We start from the raw sequence: 15,317 nt of genomic DNA, 5'->3' as shown, positions 1-15,317 counted from the left end.
GTTTCTTACCTTTTGGGAAGATAATTATAAGTCATAAGGGGTGCAAAGAAATATTTCTTTACTTACTAAATAAGAATTTCTTCTCAATGTGGTATCTTAAGAAGATGCATATCAGTCACTCCTGTGTTGTCGCCTCTCTGCAGAACTGTTGCCTAACGCAGTAAAAAATGGCCAGAGGATCAGTGTCCGACGAAGAAATGCTGGAGCTCAGAGAAGCTTTTGCCAAAGTGGGTGAGTGAACTTGATACCTCAAGTCACACAATTCTCTACTTTTTTAGTAGCTTCAGGACAGAATCAATGACTGGTAACATGAGCAAAATAGTAGAAAGGGCAGGAATACAGTGCTATTGATTACAGGAGCTAGGGAAATATTTTTGAAAGCTATTCTTCAAGAAAATTACTTCTTTCTCTATCAAAACATGGCATATGAGCCCTTTTTCACCTGTAGCTTTTCCTGGAAATGACCACTAAGTCTCAGCTTTTATAGCTTGTCTTTTTTTTTTTTAATTTCCTTTGTTTTTATAGTATTCCTTATTTCCCAGATGACTCAGTGGTAAAGAATCCATCTACCATCTAGTAAGAGATTCAGGTTTGATCCCTGGGTCGGGAAGATCCCCTGGAGAAGGAACTGGCAGCCCTCTCCAGTATTCTTGCCTGGAGAATCCCATGGACAGAGGAGCCTGGTGGGCTACAGTCCACAGGGTCTCTGTAGAGTCAGATATATAACTTAGTGACTGCTGCTGCTGCTAAGTCGCTTCAGTCGTGTCTGACTCTGTGCGACCCCATAGATGGCAGCCCACCAGGCTCCGCCATCCCTGGGATTCTCCAGGCAAGAACACTGGAGTGGGTTGCCATTTCCTTCTCCAGTGCATGAAAGTGAAAAGTGAAAGTGAAGTCGCTGAGTCGTGTCCGACTCTTAGCGACCTCATGGACTGCAGCCCACCAGGCTCCTCCGTCCATGGGATTTTCAGGCAATAGTACTGGAGTGGGGTGCCATCTCCTTCTCTGAACTTAATGACTAAACAACAACAAATACTTTTTCTTAATCTGTAGCTCCAAGTCTGTGATTTATTTTCCCATCTGTTTCTGTAAGAGTCTCTTCAGCTTGTTGGCAGAACCTCTTTGTTGAAATTTTGACTCTTGGGTGCTGGAAATGATGGTAACACCCATTTATAATAGCAGGAGGTCTCTTGTGAGATTCTGACTTTGCATGGGGTCAGCTCACAACCCCCGAATGACCCCTTCTCCCCACCACTGTCCTCCCATCAGGCCTTCTCTCACCTCTCTTTGTGCTGTGACCCAAATTGCCCTGAGCCATCAGCTCCTCATTTGCCTTACAGATACCGATGGCAATGGGTACATCAGCTGCAGTGAACTGAATGACTTGTTCAAGGCTGCCTGCTTGCCTCTGCCTGGGTACCGGGTGAGAGAAATTACAGAAAACCTGATGACCACAGGTGACCTGGACCAGGATGGGAAGATCAGCTTTGATGAGTTTATCAAGGTGAGTAGGATGCAGAAGCCAAGGAGATGCATTTGAAACATGGAAGTTCAATTTGAGAAATACCAGGAATACAAAATACAGTCTCACCTTTCTTGCTTCAGCATAGCTTATTGTTTCCTTTATGGTTTTCTACATCACAGATTAGGTTTCTAAAGAGACATTATGTTTTTGCAGGTTTTTCATGGCTTGAAAAGCACAGAGGTTGCCAAGACCTTTAGAAAAGCTATCAATAAGAAGGAAGGGATTTGTGCGATCGGGGGCACTTCCGAGCAGTCTAGTGTTGGCACTCAACACTCATACTCAGGTAGGTGTACCAGCGTGGGAGCCGGGAAGCAGAGGTGGAGAGACGGTTGGGTGAACTGGGGACAAGGGGAGAGCGAACCATGTCGAAAGGATCCACATCTTTTGTGGTTACAGATTCCAGACTCAGCATTCAAACCTAAAGGGTGCAAAGAAAGACAGAAGTTAACCTGAGTTTATTAACTACTGCTTATCTTCCTGTGTATAAGTGGGCCCACAGTTCTGGCTCTAGATAGGGTCCAATGCCAAGTAATTTCATCAGCATTTAAAAAGTACATTACAGGGGCTTCCCTGGTGGTCCAGTGGCTAAGACTCTGCACTCCTAATACAGGGGCCCTGGGTTCAATCCCTGGTCAGGGAACTAGATCCCACCTGCCGCAACTAAGACTCGGTGCAGCCAAATAAATACGTGAATTAAAAAAAAAATTTTTTTTTAAGCATATTAAAGGCTGCCAAAACTCCTCTGAAAATCTTTTGAACAAAAAGGCTTCTACCTCCAAAATTCATGATGGTTCTTAATTCTTGCTGAGCAGTCCAAAAAAAAAATTGTGTTTTCATTGATTTGGAGGAAAATTGTGTATTTATTCTGAAGGCTGCCATCCATCAGCCTTCATGGAAACTTCTAATAGCCCAAACAGTACAGTAATCCAATAATTCCAGTAATTCCTGAGGTCTTCAAAACACAGTTTGATCTTAAAGATCAGCTCATGGTTATGTATCATTCTTAATGGCAAAGACCAAGTTCAGTCTTTTATTTTTAAATATAGCAAATTTTACAGGCTTTTGCTTTGTAAATGTGCATAGGAATCTTCAAGACAATAATATGCTGTGTGAAATCTTCAAGACAGTAATATGCTATGCATTGTTTCCCAAACTGTTGTGAGTCAGAATTCTTCTGAGGGACATTCTTGCTTTCAGTAATGCACAATTTGGGAAACACAGTGCTGGGCTATAAGGCATAACTTGAAGCTTTATTAAAATTTCTAAAGTAAATTTCTAGCAGCTTTACTGATACGAAAGAAATATCATATCACAAGTGATTTCATTTCATAGCAATTTCATCATACAATTTTCCCCCACTATCTGAAAGTACAGTGTTTCTATGAAACCTTCTGTAAACCCAAGTGGTGCAAAGTGAAGAAGCAGTTGCTGCTGCTGCTAAGTCTCTTCAGTCGTGTCCGACTCTGTGCGACCCCATAGACGGCAGCCCACCAGGCTCCCCCGTTCCTGGGATTCTCCAGGCAAGAACACTGGAGTGGGTTGCCATTTCCTTCTCCAATGCATGAAAGTGAAAAGTGAAAGGGAAGGCGCTCAGTCGTGTCCGACTCTTCGCGACCCCATGGACTGCAGCCCACCAGGCTCCTCCGTCCATGGGATTTTCCAGGCAAGAGTGCTGGAGTGGGCTGCCATCGCAAAGTGAAGAAGCAGTTACCTTAGGTCATATCTTGCTGATGGATGCACGGAATACATTGAGATGAGACAGATGCTCACAGACTCAGTTCAGAGCGATAGCGGCTTGATGCTGGGATGCTGTGTGTAGTCCCAAGAAAGGAGCTGGGCGGCAGTCCTCTCCCTGCTGGGATACCCACTGCTTCTGCAAAACAAACACTGAGCACTATTTTTACTTTTCACCTGTTTTCATAAAAGCGAAAATCCCCTGCGGGTTTCTCGTGGTGAGCAAAAACAGGTACTGATGTAGCTCTTTTGCAAAAACAAGGTGGCATCAAGCGAACTTTTGAAAAGCAGAGATGCCTGTAATTGTGTAAAGAATCTCAGAGACATTGCAAAGATTGCCTGTGATCGCCCCACGCTGAAAGCAGCAGGGTGAGAGGCTGAACCCTGCGTTTTATCATGTAAGCATTGGACCGTATTCATATTTAGATTGTATAGAAATACACATAAACATTTAATTATTTATGTATTTACATATATAAAAATAGATAGTGGCTCAGACAGCAAAGGGTCTGCCTGCAATGCAGGAGACCTGGGTTTGATCCCTGGGTTGGGAAGATTCCCTACACAGGGAGTAGGAAATGGCAACCACTCCAGTATTCTTGCCTGGGAAATTCCATGGACAGAGGAGCCTGTTGGGATATAGTCCATGGAGTTGCAAAGAACTGAACATAACTGGGTGATTTTCACTTCACTTCACTTCATTTTTGCATTTACTTCTAAATATATTTGCATATCTATAGCTTCTGAATTTGCTTACTATATGTATGTTTTATGACTTGGACATAAAAGAGATTCTGTGCCTATTTCCCAAATCATCTGAGATTTTTTATTATCAATAAAGGTGAGATGATAGGATAATGGACCTGATGAACCTCACAATGTCTCTTCTGGGCATGAGAATCTAAGAGCCATGTGTGTATATGATTTTGCTTGTACCAGATTTTCACTTTGCAGATAAGTCACTTTAATCATTTACTTGCAGAGGAAGAGAAGTATGCCTTTGTCAACTGGATAAACAAAGCCCTGGAAAATGACCCCGATTGTCGGCACGTCATCCCAATGGATCCTAACACCAATGATCTCTTCAGTGCTGTTGGAGATGGCATCGTGCTTTGGTAAAAAAAAAAAAAACACTCCCTTCTTGGCTTCCAAAAGTTTCCCTAGAATTTTCTGGAATACCCACCATCACTGTGTTGATCCTTTTAGGCTCACTTCCTTTGATGCTAAGCTGGATCTGATGCTTTTCTGGATTTTCATGTGGAAGGTCCAGGAGAGCAAACTGATTTCAAAAGCAATTTATGGGACTTCCCTGGTGGTCCAGCAGTTAGAACTTCCGCTTCCAACGCAGGGGGTGGGGGTTCAATCCCTGGTCAGGGATCTAAAATCCCACAGGCCTCTCAGCCAAAAAACCAAAATATAAAGTAGAGGCAATACTGTAACAAATTCAATAAAGACTTAAAAATGGTACACTTTTTTTTTTTAAAGCAACTAATAATGAGAAATATAAAACTACTCTCACTCGGGTGGAGGAGAAGGAGGCATAGATCAGAGAGAAACATGAACACAGGGCCATAGGAACACAAGGTCAATAGCAATTACTTTTGGATTCTATGCCATTTTTCTTCATCTGAGCATGGCCCGTCATGAGAGTGCATAGAATTGAATAGGAAACAGCAGCATGATGATCAAAGCACCTGACGCCAGTCCTCAAGCAGAGGGACTGTTGAGTGGTGCTCACATGCTGGGGGCGCCTGGAAGAGGAGGGCTGTATCCTCTCCATGGGAGGCCTCTCAGCGCCGTCGGTCCGTTCAGGACGGTGTCTTTGAAAGAGCCGCTGTGGCTGTTGCTTTGGCAGCCTCTCTGACATCGTGAAACGTGGAGTAATTGAGGAGGCTTGAAATGCCTCGTCTCAGGTGGGCTCAGGAATTGAAGGAAAGGATGAGTGGGCAGGACTTTAACCAACCTACCCCCTCCATCCTTCCTCTGCTCTGACCCGAGCAATTGCATTTTATTTATTAGAGTTCACTGTGAGATTTCATTTTTATAAAGTTCAACTTAAAAAAAAAAAAAAAGGCATCAAGAACCTAGCGCACAGGATCAGGTCCTGACTCCTTCCGCGGGTACCCCATGCATCGCCTGGTCTTCCCTCAATCTCCTAGCCCTACCTGCCAAGACCTGCATGACTCAGGCCCCCAGTCCAGGGTACCAGTGAAGGGCTCCACCAGCAGCCATGCTCACTCTTCCCCATACACAGCCTGCTTACATCTTGCAACTCTGGTTTTGCCTTTTATTTTCCTTTTTAAGAATGCCCTTCCCCACCCTCTCCTCCTACATGAATCCATTTACTATAAAGGTTTCTGGTCTGTTCCAACTCCTGGTGATCTCTCCCTTCACTGAATTCTTAAAGCGCATATAGTTTGTAGTCCTTAAGGAGCCATTATAGTGCTCTGCTTTGGGCTGTTAACATAACTTTATCTTTTGTCTCTGAAATTTGACTATAAGCTTTTCTTTTTAATAAATAAATTTTATTTATTTTTAAATGATAAAATAAGTAAAATTAAATAATAAAATAAATTTATTTATTTGGCTACACTGGGTCTTAGTTGCAAAACACAGGATCTTTAATCTTAGCTGGGGCATGCAGGGTCTTTTTAGTTGAGGCATGCAGTATCTAGTTCCCTGAGTAGGGATTGAACCCTGGCCCTCTCCACTGGGAGTGTGGAGTCTTAGCCCCTGAACCACCAGGAGAATCCCCCAACTATAAGCTTTTCAAAGATATCTTTTTCTTTTCTGAGCCATGCTGCTCTCCTTCCATCTCTCATAGCTTCCAGTTCACTATTAGTTTCGTATTTTTCAAATAATGATTTAGGGGTTTGGTTTGCCTAAATTCCAGTGAAGTGCTTTTTATTTAAATAATGTACACACACACACACACACAGCAAAGTTGTGGAAATACATACTTAAAGAACAACCATAAGAAAAGGTAGTTGCTTAAAAATTGTTAGGAAAGATGTCAATGCTGATTTCTTTTATTTAAAAAAAGGAATAATCACATTCAAGGTTGTTATTCTTTGATTTTGTTGTTGTTCCTTTGGATTTTTTCCCCCAACTTCTTTAAATAAGATGGAAGTGGCCAAAGAACTTTTATTTTTAATAACCTCATGGAGGTTAAACCAATGCAAAGTGGATAAAATCAGTTTTTCATAATTAATAATTGCTTATTTTGAATGTCTGGTCAATATGTTAGATACTTAAGTGGCAGACATTTCTAAAATACAGATACTGTAATGATTACAGGAGATAATAAAACATTTCATCATATGGTTAGTTGAAGGTATAGAGTTTGACCAGATATCAAATAGAAATTTAGACATTATATACACTCAGATTATGTATGGATAATCTATATGGTGGGGGCAAGTCTCATGACTGAGAAAGAGAAGAACTCATGGAGAATTTGCTTTGGCTATCCACCCAGAATTTCCTAATTAAAGGAACCAGAATAATTGTTCAGCTTTTTGGTGAATGAATGAAGTAGGATCCTTATTTCTTACTTCACTGTATTAGTAAGACTTCAAGGAGGATTAACCTTTTCCACAAATAGTTTGAATCTAGTTAAATTGCATGACTGATTTTATATTTGAACACTGAGTAGTGCAGATTATGGTGCTGTCTTATCTGCTTATGGCATCACTAGAATTTTAATTCCATGTCATTAGGCTCTTTTATTTAGAAGCCTGCTTTCTTTCATTGTTTCTCTTTCAGTAAAATGATCAATCTGTCAGTGCCAGACACAATTGATGAGAGGACCATCAACAAAAAGAAACTCACCCCTTTCACCATTCAGGTACATCTTCCCTGTTTCCTTAATTAATGCAGCATTGTGCTTAGAAGGCATGGGTCATCACTGCCAAGCTGGGCTTTTTCAGATGCTCAAACATTATTCCTCCAACCCAGGCTCTGGGCTGGTGATCTGTCATGACCAGTGGGCACAGGGGAAAACATTTTTACTTCATCTTTTATTAATATTGTGGGGCTAGGGGGAGTTGGTGAGTGTTAGTCATTGGGGGTAGACTTTGTTTGTTTTGGCCACTTATGAATAAAATTCACACTGGCTCAAGTTTTAACTCAGACTTCCCCTGGCAATTTATCTTTGAGCTGATGCCAGATACACAGCATTTTATCTGAAAAGATTAGCCTTTCTAAGAAGTGAGGGGGTGAACACGGGAAGTGCTCTGGCAGCCTCCACAGTGGTGAAGGGCGCAGCCACCAGTGTGATAAATATAACTTATTTTTATGCCTTCGATTTGTTGATTAACTGGAACAGTGACTGGTAGTAAGTAAGCTGTGTTTCTGTGCTGTGTTCCAGCATTTTAACATTATTATAATCTTCTCGCTCGGAAGCCACGTCTCACTTCTTAAATCATGAACAATAAATTATGTCCTGTTTGGATTTAAGCAACCCTGTGTTCCTAAAAGATGGAAGCTGCGATCAAAGCAAGAACTATGATTAAATGTATATGAAGGCACTTAACGTCATATTTAATCTTGCTGTTAAATTTTAGTCTTTGCCGTAACTGGACCCCGTATTTTTTTTACTTGTCATCTGAGCTCTGTGTGTGTGTGCTCAGTCGCTCAGTTGTGCCCGAATCTTTGTAACCCCATGGACTGTAGCCCACCAGGCTCCTCTGTCCATGGGATTTCCCAGGCAAGAATACTGGAGTGGGTTGCCATTTCCTACTCCAGGAGATCTTCTCGACCCAGGGATTGCACCCACATCTCCTGCGTCTCCTGCATCGGCAGGCAGGTTCTTTACCATGGAACCATCTGGGAAGCCCTTTCTTCTCCTGCGTCTCCTGCATTGGCAGGCAGATTCCTTACCATGGAGCCATCTGGGAAGCCCTTTCTTCTCATAGCTCTCTTCCAAATTCCCTGGTGGCCTGTGTTTTGTAAACAAGTTCTGTAGATCTTTGATTCTGGTAAGTCCTGCTTTGCAGACCCAGAATAGTAGTACAGTTGAGCCTTGAACAACAGGAGGGTTGGGGTGTCAACCCTCTGCTCCATCTGAAATCTGAATATAATTTACAGTCTGTGCTTCCTGTACTTGGTTCTTCCATAACCATGGTTCTTCATCTGTGGATTCGACCAGCCATAGATCATGGAGCACTATAGTATTCACTATATTTATACATTGGAGAAGGAAATGTATACTCCAGTATTATTGCCTGGAGAATTCCATGGGTGGAGGAGCCTAGTGGGCCCTAGTCCGTGGGATCACAAAGAGTCGGACATGAGTGAGTGACTAACACAATATTTGTACATGGTGGGTCCATACACTTATGTGGGTCTGAGCAGCTCAAACCCATGGCTTTCAAGGTCAGCTATATAAAAACCCTGATCGAAAACTTCACTGACCCTATTCCAACTGTATATGTGTCATCTTACATAGATTGTTATTAGTTTATAAGAACATATAATCTGTATGTGTGTGGATAGGCCTATGTGTATCTTTATATATGTTGTGTGTACTCAAGGACCCTAGATATTATGGATACTCAATAAATTATCCTAGTAAAAACTACCATGTCTTTTCCAGGAAGTTGATTTGTATCTTTTTCATTCCTTCAGTATCTAGTCTGCAAGTCAAAAAGCTGTTTTGGTGTTCTCTTTTATGACCTGATTTTCATCAACAGCTGGGTTATTGACAATAACCAGTGACAAGACAGTGACTGTCCTCAAAGGTGCCCCTTGACTGCTGGCTGATGGAGATGCTGAGTGTGGAGGCTCCATCACAGAGCAGTGTGAAAAAATAGGACTCGTTAGTTTCATCCTGACCAGGGTGAGCTGCCTGATCCTAGTATCTAGGTTGCTAGATTTTCTCTTCCAGATATTCCTGCTTTTTTCTGATATTTAAGCCTAGTCAAGACAATGCCTCTAGACCTGTGAACTTTCCAGAAGCAAAACACTGTTGCTTTGCCAGTCAGTAATGATCATTTGGCATCTGCAAAGTCAAAAACAAGACTTGCATTACTTTTTCTCCTTCAGGAAAATTTGAACCTGGCTCTGAACTCTGCGTCAGCCATCGGGTGCCACGTGGTTAATATCGGCGCTGAGGACTTAAAGGAGGGGAAGCCTTACCTGGTCCTGGGACTGTTGTGGCAGGTCATCAAGATTGGGTTATTTGCCGACATCGAGCTCAGCAGAAACGAAGGTATGAACAAAGCCTCAGACGTGAATAATGGCCTGACTTTTCATTAATGCCGATGTTGAGGGTTGTACAAGGAAGATGTCATGAGTTGTCAAGCTCAGAATCTTCAGTTTTTGAAACTATAGTTATATCCAGTCCATTTTACTATAACCCATTCTGTCCACACTGCCCACTTTTTAAAACAACAGAGCAAATGTCTTTTAAAGACCACAGACTCATAAGGAGGCTTGTTTAGAGCCTGTAGCTCTGTCTAGCTGTCTGGGACTCCAACCTCAAGAGTTTTTCTGAGTTCACTTTGCCTTTAGACGCTTTGTAACAAATTAGGCTATTTTAAACTTGGATTTTACAAAGCAATTCGCGTTCATATACAGCAGTGATAGTACCAGATTAGGAGAAATGCAATCTCTTTTTACCAAGGTTGTAGGAAATTATATTTAGGGGTTCAGAGTTCTCAACCAGATATTGTAGCTGTCAGTCTTACTCCATCTGCTGTCAGCATCCTAACTGTTTCAACATTCAGCCTGTTCCTTGGACAGAAGTAGTATTGACAGATTCAATACTAAGCACTGTTACCTTTCATTTTTCCTGTATAGATCCTACTAATATGACATCTGTAGCCAGATTCTGGCCTTTAGTTATATATACATTTTGTGAACATGTCCAAATCAAAATACCCAGTGAAGACTTCTGGGGTACCATTTAAAAATCAGTGTATTATATTAAACAGAATATAAAGAATTAAAAAGCAAATAGGGAAACTTAGAACACATCAGAATGAATATTGATTTGCAAATAATGACCTCAGCTACATTTAGACCTTCTCGCTGAGCAGAAGTGATTTAATTCATCCAGGAAACACAGAGGAAAGAGTTAATTGCACTTTTTTGACTTGCTGTCATTATGCAGGTAAGCATGTGAAATATAAAACACGTATGAAAATACACAAGAGGACATTGTCGTTATCACAAAATTGATCTCTTGAAAGTAAAAATGCCCTATCATGAAATGTGTTCTAACAGACCCAGCAGAGCATTCCGAGTCGATGGTCTTGATCATCCCCACAGCTCTGCCCCTGTACTCTTAGGCCTCGTGCTGACGTTCACTGGTGTCATGCCTTCTCCACCCATAGAGGCTTCCCTGGTGGCTCAGATGGTAGAGAATCTGTCTGCAATTCTGCAGGAGACCCAGGTTCGATCCATGGGTCAGGAAGATCCTCTGGAGAAGGGAATGACTACCCATTCCAGTATTCTTGCCTGGAGTATTCCATGGACAGTCCGGATGTCGCACAGAGTCAGACACGACTAAGCAATTCAATTTCACTTTCTTCTCCACCCCCAAAATGGGGATAATAAATAGGCTCATAATACCTTATACCTCTTTTTAGGGAATACTACTAAGATGTTTATTCCATGGCCAAGGCTATACATCCCTCTATCCCAGAGAGGTAGCTTGCTACCTTTGCCTTCCCAGCAGGGCTCAGTTTAAGTTGTTACTAACCCCCCACTCCTGATCCCCTGCATTGATTTAAGTTGTCACTGATCCCCCCCACCCCAAGTATCCCCTGTGTTCATTTTTATTCGGTCGTTGTGTTTCTTCAGCGCTGGCTGCTCTTCTGAGAGAAGGGGAGAGCCTGGAAGACCTGATGAAACTCTCTCCCGAGGAGCTCCTGCTGAGATGGGCTAACTACCACCTGGAAAACGCAGGCTGCAACAAAATCAACAACTTCAGCAGCGACATCAAGGTAGGAGGACTGGAGTTGGAATGCGATTAACCACAGCAGTGGAGGGAATATGGGCGTTAATGGAGACAGACAAAGATACAGGCTTCATCTCTTCAGAAGTTCAGGGCTGGTTGGAGTGGCCGTTCTCAGGTCCGTGTGCAGCCCCAGCTCTGGGCCACATGCAGATCTGTCCGAGGCCCTAGTAACTGCATGGCATCAAACATGATGGGTGTTCCCTAGAGTTTCAACATCCCGATACAGAGCGATGAGGGCGAAATAGGCAAAGGGCAAGAGATAAGACTGATTTTCAGGTGAAGAGAGCCTCCATAGGATTCTAATGTCTTTCTGATTTTGTCAACGGGAGCATCAGATGGGGATTCCTTTCCAAAGAAAATCAAACCAGGATTACTCTTCTAATTACACTAATCATAGCAAAGACTGCACGCCAGGTACTCTTCTAACTGCCTTATGCATGTATCGACTCTGCTAATCCTCATGACACGTCTTTGAGATAAGAGTTATTCTTTGCTCATTTTGCAGGTAAGGAAACCCAGGTAAAGAGAATATAAGGAACTTGTTCAAGTTCACAGAGCTGGAGAATGGGGCCCGGGCTCTACTTGAGCAGTTGATCTCCATGGTCCTTGACCACCATACACAGTGCTCCTCTAAAAACAATTTGTAAACTTCTTGAAAGCTTTGCATTTGTAGAAACCAGAGTGATACTGTAAAGATAATGATTCTGGAAATAATCTGCAATGAGAATTAACCCCAGAAAATGTAGAAGACACAATTAATCCTACAACAGGGATCCAAAGGTTGAAAAGCTAAGGAAACATGCTTTGCGGTTTGCAAGTTTGTGAAAAGTTCCATGTCAGGGTGAAAGGACCAGCTTGTTGGCATTGATGATAGATATATCCAGATAGAAAGAGCTTAAGGAGCAGGAAGGAATGTCAGTCCCCAGTAGGAAATGGTATGAGATGATGGTGTGCAACATGAGGAAAATAATTCAGTCTTCCACTTTCTCAAAAGTTAAAAAAAAGACATTTTCTCCAAAGACGAAGGGTCAGAGGAAAGGTCACGTGACTCACTGAGCATCAACTCCAGCTTTGATTCTTGAGTGACAGCTTCCCTCTTTCTCTGGCTTTTAGAATTCAAGGTCTGCCATCTAGAGCAAAGCTTCTAGATGGAAAGTCCCCTATTCCTTAGGACATAAGCTAGTAATGCCATTTTTTTTTTTCTAACTACACAATTTCATTGGTTATTCACATTCTTCTGGCATGAGCAGCCAGCCTAGAATTAGCAGTTGGACAGCATTATCTCCCTCTGCACTCAACAGTTAGACTTGGCCATTATTTCAGCCACACTTTTCAGACAAAATTAGGATGCTTAGTCTGAGCCATAAATGTACCTGATTTCCTGTGACTGAAAGGCTGTGTTCTTTAGAACATGAGATGGGAGCTGGCAGGCTGAGCACAGGTACAGGGGTTGTGGCTGTTCTCCAGGAGCAGCTGCATCACCACCTAGGTCAGTGCTGAGATGTATAAGTCAACCTCTGGCAACTTGAGGGGATGCCTTTAAATCACAGCAAGTCAGCAAAGGAGGGGAAAACACCCAACACAGAGTGAAACACGTTTCTTAGGGTCCCATGAAATGAGATGACTCTTAGCAAAGCTAAATGGATGTGACATGTGACATGCAGATTTTATTCATGCCTAACATCTGCATGGAGGGCTTCCCTGGTGGCTCAGATGGTAAAGAACCCGCCTGCCAATGCAGGAGACCTGGGTTCGCTCCCTGGGTCGGGGAGATTCCCTGGAGAAGGAAATGGCAACCCACTCCAATATTCTTGCCTGGAGAATCCCAAGGACTGAGGAGCCTGGTGGGCCACAGTCCATGGGGTTGCAAGGGTAGGACACAACTTAGGGACTAAACAACAGAGCAGCTGCATGGAACTTTCACTGACTTTGAAAGAGCTATAGCAGAAAGTAAGAGAAGGGGAGGGTAGCATGAAGAGACTCAAATCTGGTCCCGGATGCAGCATCAGGGCCTGGCACTGTCTCTTCTCATCTTTCCAAGGTCACAAGGGTGAGCGTACCTCTGGTTTCCTCAGGCTCTACCCAGTTTTCAAAAACAAACAGAGAAACAGATGTCTTTCAGCGATTTAAATAACAAATTACCTGAAAATTTGTATGCTTTCATTGAATGAGAAACTTTGACTGTGATTCGGAAAATTTCTTGTCAATAAACCTATTTCCAGAATCTAAGAAAACATGATAATTCAATATCTATATCCTGAGATAATGAAATTTAATCACTTTTTCTAGCTTCTTGATCAATATTAAGTGCACTTAATATTTCTCCTTTGGCATAAAGACTGCTTGTGAATGCTTCAATTTTTTGTCTGTGAAATCTTTTTCTTTTGCTGATTGTCCATTTAAATGTATTTTTAAACTCTGCTTTAAACTTCTGCTTCCTTTTTCTGTCACTTTTTTTTTAAATTAAACCTTAGCTGACTGACTTCTACAGCAATATAAAGGTATATATATTTTCCTGTATACAATTTAATACATGTAAATAAATTATTTTCTCCCCTGAGGGCAGCAGAATAGTATTTGCTTCTTTGGGTTGCCTTTTATGTATGTCCTGTATTTTTAACTGTTATACTTCTTTTAGAAAGAAAGGCAAATAAATATAATATGTAAAGGACAAGGGGAAAATGAAAATTAGTGAATGTTCCCAGCTTTGTTAATTAAGTTGCATTCTTGAATGATAGTTGGATAAGAAATGAAATATGTTTGCTTTGGGGAAATTATTGTTGTGCTAAGTGTCTAATTAGCTATGCCATCTTGAAATTGTAATTTCCTCATTTCTCACAGGACTCGAAAGCTTATTACCACCTGCTTGAACAGGTGGCTCCAAAAGGAGATGAAGAAGGTATTCCCGCTGTTGTTATTGACATGTCAGGACTGAGGGTAAGTCCACACCCCAAGTCGTGTGTCGATGCCATTGTTCTTCTGCATTGGTGGTTCCATTGCCCTGCGTGATGCTGGCTCGAGGTCCATGAGTGGACATCTCTGCTTAGAGCCCTGTTAAATTTTTAAAAACTGTTAACAGTTTGGGGTAGTAATTGTGGAAAATTGAATCTGGAAATAAACGTTAAGCAAAGAGAGGAGTGGAGTCCATGCGTTGCAACAAAAGGTCCTGAATTACACAGTGTAGTTCCTACGTACCACAACCAGGACCTAACTCAGCCAAAAAATAAATAAATATTGTTTAAAAGAAATTTGAAAGAAAAAAACTCATTCCTGAATGAGAAGTAAAGCATCTGAAATATATAATCGATAGTATTAACTAGTAAAGCATCATATTAAGAGATAATTCCAGTTTTAGTAAGTTCTGGTTGTCTGAAAATTAGTGCTTTCATAGACTTTTAAGAGCATTAAAAGGCAGTAAACTGTGTTTCAACAAAACTTAAGTCTTCTTTTACAAGAGTCTGCTTATAAATTACTAGAAATTCTCTAGTCCTATTTGAATAGACTTTTTTGTTTGTTTAAAAAAAGCTTTTATTCATTTTTGATCAGGGGAAGGACAATCTCAGTGTCAACTTGTCACCTAATCATATATTTGAACTTACAAGATTTACTGCCCTAAAGACACTGCACCTACTGACTTGACAACATAACTTAAAATGAAAATCTCCTTTCTGTCCCCTAAGGTTGCATGTTGAAAGAATAAACAATCCCTTGCAATAGCCAACACTGGTACTTGGCTTAGGTTTAAGGTCAAATAGCAAAACAAGGCCAAAAGCATTATAACTTGATAGCCCATCAAGTACAAACATCACTGGAATAAAGAAAGTTGCAAGCACCAAGGAAAGCAAGAGGCAGGTTCATTAGCACAAAAACATTTACACGTGGCTGAAGGTGAGGTGAACTATTCCACAGGTAAACATGCATGCCAATCCTAATGGCGAACATGAAACCAAGGCAACAAGACCGAAAACATTAAACTCAGTTAACTACACTGAATGTAAAATTCAAGACTTGAACTTATCTAGGATATCCTCCCAAATCTAGAGCTAAAAGGCTTTCTTTTTAATGCACCAGGAAGATGTGTTGTAATGACATGAC

At 41.6% G+C, this 15,317-nt stretch overlaps 1 protein-coding gene and 1 non-coding gene across 5 annotated transcripts in view; both read left to right on the top strand.

The window, feature by feature from the left end:
* Positions 1-15,317, top strand: part of LCP1 (lymphocyte cytosolic protein 1) — a 104,993-nt gene that overhangs the window by 63,191 nt on the left and 26,485 nt on the right. For all 4 annotated transcript variants that reach the window (XM_005213674.5, XM_059892108.1, XM_059892110.1 and 1 more), the window contains 8 exon segments: positions 144-231; positions 1,341-1,504; positions 1,679-1,808; positions 4,242-4,374; positions 7,025-7,106; positions 9,305-9,470; positions 11,066-11,208; positions 14,064-14,159. In XM_005213674.5, the coding sequence (XP_005213731.1) occupies positions 168-231; positions 1,341-1,504; positions 1,679-1,808; positions 4,242-4,374; positions 7,025-7,106; positions 9,305-9,470; positions 11,066-11,208; positions 14,064-14,159 (978 nt within the window). In that variant the 5' untranslated portion in view covers positions 144-167.
* Positions 2,093-2,165, top strand: TRNAR-CCU (transfer RNA arginine (anticodon CCU)). The gene has a single exon. It is a non-coding gene; the product is annotated as a tRNA-Arg (tRNA).

The sequence above is a fragment of the Bos taurus genome, chromosome 12 (assembly GCF_002263795.3).
Source record: "Bos taurus isolate L1 Dominette 01449 registration number 42190680 breed Hereford chromosome 12, ARS-UCD2.0, whole genome shotgun sequence".
In the NCBI taxonomy this organism is placed as follows: domain Eukaryota; kingdom Metazoa; phylum Chordata; class Mammalia; order Artiodactyla; family Bovidae; genus Bos; species Bos taurus.
The sequence above is the reverse complement of the archived record's forward strand: the minus strand, read 5'-3'. Positions and strand labels throughout refer to the sequence as shown.